This window comes from Danio rerio, chromosome 23 (genome assembly GCF_052040795.2).
Source record: "Danio rerio strain M-AB ecotype USA chromosome 23, GRCz13ab, whole genome shotgun sequence".
NCBI lineage: Eukaryota > Metazoa > Chordata > Actinopteri > Cypriniformes > Danionidae > Danio > Danio rerio.
Window position 1 is genome coordinate 36,916,075 of NC_141043.1, and position 12,744 is coordinate 36,928,818.

The following is a 12,744-nucleotide window of genomic DNA, read 5'->3' on the forward strand; positions in this document are numbered from 1 at the left end:
ACTTACCCCAGACATGCTCAATAAGGTTCATGTCTGGTGACTAGGCTGGCCAATCCTGGAGCACCTTGACCTTGTTTGCTTTATAGTGCAACAAAAAAAAGTCAAATAGCAACAGAGCACGATGAATTCTTGAAAAGAAGCGTGGTTTATTGATTATAACATATTGTAAGGATCGTTGTCAGTATGTTTTCATCCTCTTTAAAAGTTCAATTTCATTAGGACTAAAACAATAATTCATCATTTTACCATGTCATAACAACACTTAGCACCCTATATGTTTATTTATAAGCTCATAAATCTGCTCATGTAAATGTTCCCAACTACTATTCGAAAAGGGTTATAACACTAAAAGCTGATGTAATACAATGCAACAAATTCTCCTGTGGCAATTAAATAATGGCCAGTTTAAAAAAATTATATATTCATTGTACATTTTGCTATTGCTTTGCTTTACTGCAGGGAAAATTAGAATAAAATGTGATGCATTATCACAAAGAAAATGTCGCAATCCAAAAAAAATTGTAACATAATTCAAATTTTGTGTGTTTTTTTTATGTTGGATGCATTTTTATCATCTCCCAGGATTAATGCCAATCTGTGTGGTCACATCTGCAGGGAGACATGGATTTCTCTGTTAGTCCTCCACCTCCTCTAGTCACATCCATTATCTCTCCTGCTTTATCTCCCCCCACCCTTTTCACTATTTTCGAGATTATGTGCTGACTGTGGCGGTTTGCAACTGAACTGAGAGCAGCAGTGCTACACAGTAATCACACGGGGAGAAAAAGGAGGAGGAGGAGGGTATGGTGACTGAGAAAGACGAGGATTAAAAAGATGTGATCTGCAGGCGCCCTTAGATCATGCTGTCCAATCGAAATCAATCACAGAGACGGGATGAATGGGACGTGTGAATGTGTTCGGGGAGATTGAAAAGGAAACCCGGGAGATAGGAAAACTATAAAAGGGGACACCAGAATAGTGAGGTGAAATTGCAAGGGAAGGAAGAAATTGGAAAAGGGGAAAAAATGGAAGGAAAGCAAGTGTCACAATGGAAAAAAAAGGTGGAATGTAAATGTATTGAGAGAGTGAAATTGAAGCCGCAAAAGACAGCATGAGGGATGGCATGAGCTAAATCAGAAGATACAGAGATGGCAAGATGATGCAGGAAAAGCACAGAGCTGAGGGTGGTTTCGGAGATGGGGATAACTTAGTCAAAAACAAGACATCTGTCATCATTTACTCACTCTCATGTCACTCCAAACTTGCTTGACTTTCTTTCTTCTGCAGTGAAAAAAAAAAGGGGGCTTGTGAACTGAAATGACGCAAAGGCATCACAGAAGTAGTTCATATGACTCATACACTTTATTCCAAGTCATCTAAATTCATGTAATAGCTTTTTTTGTTTGGAACAGACAAGCATAAGAAGGTGTGAGTGAAATATCTATATCTATATGAGTTTATATATACTGTATCTATATATAATACCAGTTATATATATTATATATATTTAGGTTATCTATAGATAATACCTAGTGGTTAGCACTGTCAGCTCACAGCAAGAAGGTCGCTGGTTCGAGTACTGGCTGGGCCCGTTGGTAACTTGGTGGAGTTCGTATGTTCTCCGTGTTGGCGTAGGTGTTTTCAGAGAGCTCTGGTTTCAGTGTACAAAGCAAACACATGCGCTATAGGTGAATTAAATAAACTAAAATCTGTATAAGTGTGTATGGGTGTTTCCCAGTACTGGGTTGCAGCTGGAAGGGCATCTGCTGTGTAAAACATATGCTGGAATAGTTGGCAGTTTATTCCGCGGTGGCGACCCCTGACAGATAATAAGCGGAAGGAAAATGAATACATTTTTTCTTTTGTCTTTGGCATGATGACAGTACATAATATTTAACTAGTTATTTTCAAGATATTAGTGTTCAGCTTAAAGTGCAATTGAAAGGTTAAGGGTTAATTATGTCAACTAGGCAAGTTGTTAGTAAGTTACTGGCCAATAGTTGTTTGTTTTGTAGCCAATCAATAATTTTTATTACTATTATTATATATATATATATTTTTTTTTTTAAGTTCCCAGATTATGCAAGTTTCAATGTTCCAAATTTTGATTGCCAATCTTAGGCCAATTGTAATGGTTTGTTTTGGTTCAATTTGGAATTTCCCCAACCAATTGTAGAGACTGGGGGACCAGAGTAAGTGCTCCGACTTGGCCCCACCCCTGGTCCAAGAAAAATAATTTCTTAAGTGCGATGATATTATTGTTCCTAAAAAGTTTTGTTTTTAATATTATTTTAACAATCTGAAATTCGTTTCTTATTTGTAAATATTACAACTGAACATCAACATACATACATACCCATTAAAATCTAATCCTAAAATATCTGCTAATATAAATATGATTCCATAAAATCAGTAATTAAAAAAAAAATTATAATAATAAAATACAATGTGCCCCACTGCCCTCTGTTGTGACAACTAATCCCGTAATCTAATCTTTGACCGTCCTTCCTAACTTGCTCATTGATCAACTTAATTGAAAAAGGAACAAAGGAATGTTCATATTTATTGTACTTGCATAACGGTACCCTGTATCTTCAGCCAGAATTCATCAGCTCATACTCCAAAGACAGCACATGTGAACAATCAGATAAAATCTTTTTGGCTTGTTGGATTATGCACAACTCAAAGATATCTTTTAGCGAACGAAGTGTCTTGATTCCTTTGATTTTTCCTGCCACTCTCATCAGGTTATTTAGTAAATAACTATAATTAGTTATAAAAGTAAAATAAAAACGTCATATAAGTGCATACAGAACATCAACATATAAACAAAGTGTTAAAAGGAAAATGTCATATATACAGATTATCAATAAACAAAGAGTTTATAAGGAAAGTGGGTAGCATGATCACCTGATGGTAAGAAGGCCGCTGGTTTGAGCCTCGGCTGGATCATGTGGCATTTCTGTGTGGAGTTTGCATGTTCTCCCCGTGTTGGCGTGGGTTTTTTCCGGGTGCTCCGGTTTCCCTCACAGGTCCAAAGATGTGCACTATAGGTGAATTGGGTAAGCTAAATTGTCCGTAGTGTATGTGTGTAAGTGAGTGTGTATGAATGTTGCAGCTGGAAGACCCCAGATTATTAAAGGGACTAAGCCAAAAAGAAAATAAATTAATGAATGAATGAATAAAATAGGGGAGGGGGAGTGTTGCAAATATAGCCATTATTATTTTCTTCTTTCTTATTATGTTTATCTCAACCATTAAAAGTTTTTATTTCAGCCAAACTAAAAGAAAGAAGACTTTCTCCAGAACAAAACAATATTATAGGAAATACTGTGTGAATGCTCTGCTCTGTTAATATTTGAAAAATAATTTAAATATTTTTTTAATAAGGAACCGATAATTATTAATTAATAATTAATTTAGCATGTTCATAAGACTCCATTGGAGAAGCAGCAGTCTGATTTATCTTTTTAATTAACCGGTTGATCTGGTGTTTGCAAAAAGTCTGGTCTGTGATTCCCTAAAGCATACTACACTTGAATTGTAGATACTATTGGCACTAGTGGTATCTATGATCTACTTAGGCATTCAATGCTTTTGGGAAACAGAGCCTTTAATGATGTGTTCATGAATCAGGCTGATTTGATTTTCTCACCAAACTCAGTGACTCAATGGTCCAGTCACAGTAGTTAACAGCTCACTGGAGGGGAAAATTAGCAGTAAAAACTTCATAAATGTTGGTCTTTTCCTACAAAAAGCTACCTGAAGACTTCAAAGCACTCAAGTCTTTAGATCAGAGATGAAAAGGGGTTTTCAAGTATCAAAACAGTGAAAGCATATCACTGCCATAATTGATTTTCATGTATCAGAAAGTGTGTATTTGTTTAATTTATATTATGTTCAAGGCAAATAATAAATTCTTTTTCATGATTTATACAAAAATGTCAGTCAGTGTAACAATAGTGTACATACAAAAAATGGCTTAAGCGTGTTTAGAACAAGAATCATTCATCAATATTTTTTAAGGATCCCAGTGTAAATTTTAAATCTTTATATTATATACAAAAGGGTTGTCACTGTGGCACAGTGGGTAGCACTATCACCTCACAGCAAGAAGGTCGCTGGTTCAACCGTCAGATTGGACAATTGGGATTACCGTTTGTATGTTCTCCCCATGTTCGTGTGAGTTTCCTCCGGGTGCTCCGGTTTCCTCCACAGTCCAAAGACATGTGGTATAGGTGAATTTAATTAGCTAAATCGGCAGTAGTGTATGTGAGTGTGTGCAAGACTGTGTGGGTGTTTTCCAGTGTTGGGTTGCAGTTGGAAGGGCATCCGCTGCATAAAAGATGTGCTGGATGAGTTGGCGGTTCATTCCGCTGTGGCGACCCCTAAATAAATAAGGGGACTAAGCCTTTAGAAGGACTTAGGAAAATGAATGAACCAAACAGTCAAACACCTTGGCTTGGGTGGTAAAGGGACTTAAACATATTCACTGATGCTCTTGAAGTTCCCGGATGAGCCTGTAATGTAATGTGTATTTAAGTAAAGCAAATCGCTTTACAATCATGAGGGGAGGTGCTACACACCAGTGTGTCCAGTTGGATGATGCAACGGCAGCCACAGGACAATGGCACCAGTGCGCTCACCACACACCAGCTATTGAGGGGTGGAGAGACAGTGATAGAGCCAATTCAGTGGATGGGGATGATTGGGAGGCCATAATGGGTAAGGGAATTTGGCCAGGACACCCCTTATCTTTACGAGAAGTGAAGGTTGAGCGCCCCCTGCTGGCCTCTCTAACACCACTTTCAACATCAACATTAGTTTTCCCATGTGGTCTACCATCCAGGCTCAGCCCTGCTTAGCTTCATTGAGTAACTGGTCTTAGGCAGCAGGGTGATATGGTTGTGAGCCTGTGACATTCAGCAGTTGTTATCTCGGCATAACATAGCTTGGAATATCGCAACTGACCAATCAGAATCGAGTATTCCAGACAAGTTAACAAGAACTAACAATGAATGACATTATTTTCACCAACATTAACAAATATGAATAAACTGTTGAACTTTTCGGTATTAGTTTATATTAGATACATTAACTAGTACAAAGTTACTGTAAATTGTCACATGTAAACTATATTATCGACCTGATCTAATTTGTAAAATAGGACTATAATTAATTTAGTTAATACAGACATTAACATCTTTTTGTTTGTTTGTGAAGCTGCTTTGAAACAATGTGAGTTGTGAAAAGTGCCTCATAACAAATGTGTGACATGTTAATATCTTTTAATCAACACTTATTCAACACAAAAAGAAAATATTTTATAAACATCTTCAGAAAAAGCAAGTCACACAGATTTGAAACGACATGGGGATGAGTACATGATTACAGATAGTACACATTTTTGGGAGAAAAATCCTCTTTTAAGGAAGGAAGGAAGTCAAGGTGAGGGAAAATAAAGCTAAGACGTCTACAGGGATTCAGAAATGAAGAGGTACGCTTTTGTGTGAACCAGGGCAACCTCAAGCGCAGAGGAAGATGTGTTGTGATGTACATGAAATGAAAGATTTTACAGTCGGAATCCGCACTACTGAGAGAAGAAAAGCGAATGAATGGAGAGAGAGAGAAAAAAAGGAAAAGGCAGGCAGGAAGGCAAACTAGGGCAGATCTTGCACTTTTGGCAGTGTGAATTGTGTGGGCATCAAAACCACGCTGAGTATTATTGAGCAAATTAGTGCATTTACTATGCCAGCGTCACAATCATGCAGATTCCCATGTTGGCAATATCTTTTTCCCCCACCGTTTATCTTATGGATATTCATTTTGTGAATTCTTGCAAAAAGAGGATTTCTGACTCTCAGCAGGAATCCACAATCTCTTTTCCTATAATCAACACACACAGTCTTGCGCTCAGAGAAAAATATGCTAAACTAGACACTAAAATAGAAAACATTGTAATTTCAACGTGCCAACAAAAACTTGCTTTGTGTTTTCAATATTGTTTTTTGTTACATTATAATATGTTATGTATATTTTATTATATTATATTAAATTATATTATTATATTATATTATATTATATTATATTATTTTATATTATTTTATTTTATTTTATTTTATTATATTATTTTATATTATTATATTATATTATATTATATTATATTATATTATATTATATTATATTATATTATATTATATTATTTTATTTTATATTATATTATTTTATTTTATTTTACTTTATTATATTATTTTATATTATTATATTATGTTATATTATATTATATTATATTATATTATTTTATATTATATTATATTATATTATATTATATTATTTTATATTATTTTATTTTATTATATTATTTTATATTATTATATTATATTATATTATATTATATTATATTATATTATTTTATATTATATTATTTTATTTTATTTTATTTTATTTTACTTTATTATATTATTTTATATTATTATATTATATTATATTATATTATATTATATTATATTATATTATATTATATTATATTATATTATATTATATTATATTAAATTATATTATATGGCGAGGCAGTGGCGCAGTAGGTAGTGCTGTCGCCTCACAGCACGAAGGTCGCTGGGTTGCTCGTTCGAACCTTGGCTCAGTTGGCGTTTCTGTGTGGAGTTAGCATGTTCTCCCTGCCTTTGCGTGGGTTTCCTCCGGGTACTCCGGTTTCCCCCACAGTCCAGAGACATGCGGTACAGGTGAATTGGGTAAGCTAAATTGTCCGTAGTGTATGAGCGTGTGTGTGAATCTGTGTGTGGATGATTCGCAGAGATGGGTTGCGGTTGGAAGGGCATCCGCTGCATAAAATAAAAAACTTGCTGGATAAGTTGGCGGTTCATTCTGCTGTGGCAACCCCGGATTAATAAAGGGACTAAGCTGACAAGAAAATGAATGAATGATTATATTATATTATATTATATTATATTATATTATATTATATTATATTATATTATATTATATTATATTATATTATATTATATTATATTATATTATATGCTTATTCAGACTTAAAATAAGATTAAAAAGATAAAAGATAAAAAATGCTGTAAAACAAAATAATATTAAATATAATTCCAATTTAAAATAACTTTAAAATGTTATTTATTTCTGTAATTCAGAATTATAAAACACTACAGAAATTATTTTAAAGATTTTAAAAACTGTGATGATTAATGTTTGTTTAAAAAAAAATCATATTTATTTAAGCCTTCATTTCTAATAGAAATGTGAAAATCTAAAAGGACCTTACTGTCACGTTTAATCAGTTTAATGCATTTTTGCTCAATATGCTTTTATAAAGCAAACAATCTTCCTGACCTCAAGCTTTCGTCCTTTAATGAAATAATTGTTTAACTTCACTGCTAGCCAGTGTGTGGCAGTCGTCTGGGTCTGTTTTTAGTATGCAGTGCAGGGCATGACTTTCAATCCTATTAGGCTTTTGGGAAACGAGTGCAGTTTGAAGCTTGTTGCCACAATCCGTTCTGCTGCAGCGATCAATATATACGTCCAATTTCAAACCAATCATTACAGACCAAACTGATCAATATATCTTCAAATAACCAAATGCATTGTAATATACTTTTCTGCTCGACTGGAACATGTGCAATTGTCCTTTTTGACATGCTAATATTGTATACACTCATCGGCCACTTTATTAGGTACACCTTACTAGTACCATGCTGGACTTCTTTTTGAGCTTCAGAACTGCCTCAAACCTTTGTGGCATAGATTCAGCAAGGCACTGGAAAATTCCTCAGAGATTTTGGTCCATATAGCATCACGCAATTGCTGCAGATTTGTTGGCTGCACCTCCATGATGCAAATCTTCCATTACACCACATCTTAAAAGTTGTCTATTGGATTGAGCCCAGAAGGCACACAACATCCTAAGTTACTTAATATTAAGTTACTTTAGGTGACCAAAATTCAATGTGTAGCCAGCATTTAAGAAAAACATTATTTTAATGTCCAATAACAACATCAAATTACATTGATATTTGGTTGAGTTTAGGTTGATTTTAGGTTGTGTTTTAAAGTGACCAAAATACAACGTCTGATAGAGTGGTATAGAGGTAACGTCCGCACAACATGGTGTAACTTGATTAGACGTTGATATTTGGTTGATTTTAGATTGATTTTTGGTTTGACATTGAACATTGATGTCGGCCTGTGGGTTCTGACGTCAACCTGAATTTAATTTCCAAACAAAATCCAACGCCCCCACGACTTACGTTGGGGTACAACGTCAATAGGACGTCGTGTTGACATTCTGTGCCAGCAGGAAGATCTGGTGAGTGTGGAGGCCATTTGAGTACAGTGAACTCATTGTCATGTTCAAGACACCAGTCTGAGATGATTCACGCTTTATGACATGGCGCGTTATCCTGCTGGAAGTAGCTATCAGAAGATGGGTACATTGTTATCATAAAGGGATGGACATAGTCAGCAACAATACTCTGGTAGACTGTGGCATAGACACAATGATCAATTCGTACTAAGTTTGCCAAGAAAATATCCCTCCCACACCATTACACCACCACCACCAGCCTGAACTGTTGATACAAGGTAGGATGGATCCATGCTTTCATGTTGTTGATGCCAAATTTAGTAGAAATCGAGACTCATCAGAGCAGGCAACGTTTTTCCAATCTTTTATTTTCCAAATTTGGTGAGCCTGTGCGAATTGTAGCCTCAGTTTCCTGTTCTTAGCTGACAGGAGCAGCACCCGTTGTGGTCTTCTGCTGCTGTAGCTCATCCGCCTCAAGGTTCGACATGTTGTGTGTTCAGAGATGCTCTTCTGCATAACTCAGTTGTCGCGAGTGATTATTTGAGTTACTGTTGCCTTTCTATCAGCTCGAACCAGGGCATTCTGGCCATTCTCCTCTGACTTCTTGGATCAACAAGGCATTTGTGCCCACAGAACTGCCGCTCACTGGATATTTTCTCTTTTCAGACTATTCTCTGTAAACCCTAGAGATGGTTAATCTAAATTAATTCCAAGATTACAGTGATATTAATCTAGATTAAAAAATTTAACCTATACCCACCTATAATATAAAAAATATAAAAAAAATATAAAAGTCACACGTGTCCTGTGATGAAATGAGGAAAAGAAAGTGATTATAAGACGTTTGAGCTGTATTTAAATGTGTGCTTGTATTTGGAATAGTAAACTGCATACTTCACAATATGAACACCATTGTTGTAAATAGTATTTGATAAATTCAAATATAATGTATAAGTACAGATTACTAAGACAAATTGTATATAATACACACTACTACTGTAGCATGCCTAATTTTGTTAGTGTGCATTTATCTACAATTTATTTAATAATTGAGGAAGGAAATTAGTACTGTTAATACATTAAAACATTTAAATTGTCACAGAAAAATTGTAGTTTTGATTATTTTATTAGCAGCTTTTTAATTTTTTTGCATTTTAAATCAAATTAATGCAGCTTCAGGGGCAATGTAAACAGATTGTGTTTTTTCCATACCAATGCACTACTTTTACTACTATGTAATTAAAACGTTACAATGTAAACGCGTGCTTAACTGCCGTGCATAGTCATTGCTTTTGTTTTTGCAAAGCATGTGTGTAGGCATTTTAGGGATCGACCATGTCCTCTGCCCCTTTCCAGGTATTCTCACAGTCCTTCACAGCATCCTTTGCAATCTACATAGTGTCCAGCGGGTAGGTAGCGACAGAGGCCTCTCTCTGCATGGCCTGAACTGGGCATGTGCACAACCGAAAAAAACCCCAGTCCACGGGTCCCTCTGCCTTTGTGCTTCTACCCAAAGTTATCCATCAGGCATTGATTATTTACAAGTATGGAAAGGTACTATTTGTTCTGAAGCTGACAGGTCTCTGCTGGATGAAATGTTTGTTTCCACTAACCTGCAATTTACTGAATGCCCCCTATGCTCTTTTTGTTGTTGTTGTTGTTTATAAAAGCCTGAGATTTGTGTGCCTGCTGTTGTGAAATGGCAGTGAAACTTTCAAAGAATGTCTTGAAGCACATCTTGCTTGTTTTTGGGTCATTTAGCTTTAACTGTGGTTTCATTTGCATGATCATACCCCTGCCTTTGTGTATTAACTCTGCATCTGCATCGTGCTGTTATACGAGCCTTTTCAAGCACTCTGAAATGATTCTGAAAATGCCAGATTTCTACCATGTTGTGTTTCAGATGCTTGTAATGTAGTAGTTCAATCTTGTCGTGTATGTGTGTGTTTTGTGTGTGTGTGTGTTAGGGATATTGTGGACCTCACTCCGTCAGAGGAGGATACATCTGTGCTTCAGTATGCAGCGTGGGGACCTCAAGGGAACCAGCTGGTGAGGATATTTTTTATTTATTTTGGGTCTATTCTACTGTATGCTTACTTTAACTGATAGAAATGTGTTCGGAATATAATAGTGAACTAGGCATGGTAAATATTGTTTTATTTTTGTTTTGTTAATAGTTAGGATTATGTTTATTTAAGTATGTTTTCAGTATGTGTTGTAAGATTATTTAGATTCACTTGGATTATTTAGATTTTATTTAGATTAACAATAATATCCTGCAAAAATAACTGCAGATAATTTTACAAAATAGTATGTGAAACAGTTTTTCATTCTAAAAATGTGTGTCATTTGCTTCTTTAATTTGGATAGTGATGTGATGTTTTATTCTTTGTGTATTTCATTTAATAATTTTTGACTCATACCAATAAGTCTTTATGTTTGGAGGCCGATATATTTGCAGACAAATATAAACATAAATCGTTCACATTTTCCTGTATGATTGCAGAAACAAAAGACAGTGAACACATACAGTGAACAACTAATTTTATTTTAAAACCTTAACTGCCTTTGAACTGGTCTTTGAATTTTATTAATCAACTGTTGCTTTCTACTTCCTTTTGCCTGACAAAAAAAAGCATAAATAAAGCAGCCGAGTAACTGAACATTACCCAAATCAAAATACTGTGGCGACCCCAGATTAATAAAGGGACTAAGCCGAAAATCAATGCATGAATGTACACAAACATATACATAGATACAGAAGTAGATATAACAACATAACTTTTTTGTATTATACACAACATAATATTAAATATATTATTATAATTAAATGAAATAAATTAATTATGTTAACTAGGTAAATAATGGTAAATAGGCAAGTTATTGTATAACAATGGCTTGTTCTATTGACAATTGAAAAAATATATAGCATAAAGGGGCTAATAATTTTGACCTTAATGTTTAAAAAAAATTAAAACCTGCTTTTATTCTAGCCGAAATAAAGCAAAAAAGACTTTCTCTTATTGTTTCTCTTATTGTGACGTGAACTGTATATATATATATATATATATATATATATATATATATATATATATATATATATATATATATATATACAGTTCACGTCACAATAAAAGAAACAATAAGAGAAAGTATAATATATATATATATATATATATATATATATATATATATATATATATATATATATATATATATATATATATATATATATATGGCAAGTTTGAAATAAATCAGTTATTAGAAATGAGTTATAAAACTATTATGTTTAGAAATGTGTTGATAAAATCTTCTCTCCGTTAAACAGAAATTGGGGAAAAAAATAAACAAGTGGTCTAATAATTCAGGGGGGCTAATAATTTTGACTTCAACTGTATGTGCTCTTAATTGTCAAATATCCTTGCAATCATCTTGCTTCATGTCTTCATCTGTCTATATTAATCCTGGCTGTGTCTCTTGACTCCAGGTCTATGTGTTTGAGAATGACATCTACTACAAACCCGATGTGTCCAGCAAGGCGATGCGTCTGACAGCCTCGGGCAGGAAGGGAATGGTGGTTAATGGGCTTTCTGATTGGACATACGAAGGTCAGTGATCTCGGACAGATCGTCCCTTTCAATACTCTCGTTCAGTCCATCAATATAACGAGTCCTCTTATCTTTATGTGTGCTTTGAGAAAATTTTGACAACCGCTTGATGACTCTGCAGTATTCATGGAGAGATTATTATCTCATTTGTCTCATAAATGCACAATGAGATTGGTAAATGAGATTCATGATAATCAGCGCAGGTCTACATTGCCCTCAGTGTGGGTTAATCAGCCTTATTAAAAATTAATTTCTGTTCTTTACCTGATTGTTTATTGTATTTTACTCTGTGTAATTTATTTTGCTTTATTGTAATTAATTATTGACTTTAATGTTCATAGGGATGCACTGATGTTGAGTTTTAGACTGATAAACGGTAGCTGATAACTCCTTAGGTTTGGCTATATTAGCAGACAAATATAAATATACATTTTTTTCACATTTTTTTGTATGCTTGCAGAAACACATACAGCAAACAACTCATTTTATTTTTAAAAAGTTTAATTTGATAATCTAAACAATTTAATTAATTAGCTATTTTTTCATGGCTAACTTTTTTTTATATAAATAAATTATATTGTCTGACACAAATAATAATAATTCATGAATGAAAAAACCAAGAAACTGAACATTTTGAAAATTTTGACAACCCCTCCTCGATGACTCTGCAGTATTCACAGAGAGATTATTATATCATTTGCCCTCATAAATGCACAATGAGATTGCTAAAATGAGAGTTATGATAATCAGCGTGGGTTTCTGTATGGGTTAATGAGCCTTATTAAAATTTCATTCCTGTTCTTT

At 34.2% G+C, this 12,744-nt stretch overlaps 1 protein-coding gene across 10 annotated transcripts in view; it reads left to right on the plus strand.

Annotated features, from left to right (window-relative positions):
• Nucleotides 1-12,744, plus strand: part of LOC101886435 (inactive dipeptidyl peptidase 10) — a 126,826-nt gene that overhangs the window by 64,688 nt on the left and 49,394 nt on the right. For 5 of the 10 annotated variants that reach the window (XM_087307541.1, XM_087307539.1, XM_087307538.1 and 2 more), the window contains exons 6-7: nucleotides 10,300-10,381; nucleotides 11,820-11,940. Coding sequence is in view for 8 of the 10 variants with exons in the window: in XM_087307539.1 (XP_087163665.1) it covers nucleotides 10,300-10,381; nucleotides 11,820-11,940 (203 nt within the window). In the remaining 2 variants the exon portion in view is untranslated. Of the gene's footprint in view, nucleotides 1-9,688; nucleotides 9,887-10,299; nucleotides 10,382-11,819; nucleotides 11,941-12,744 lie in introns of all 10 variants that reach the window. The other 5 variants (XM_087307532.1, XM_087307533.1, XM_087307534.1 and 2 more) reach the window with 2 other exon arrangements.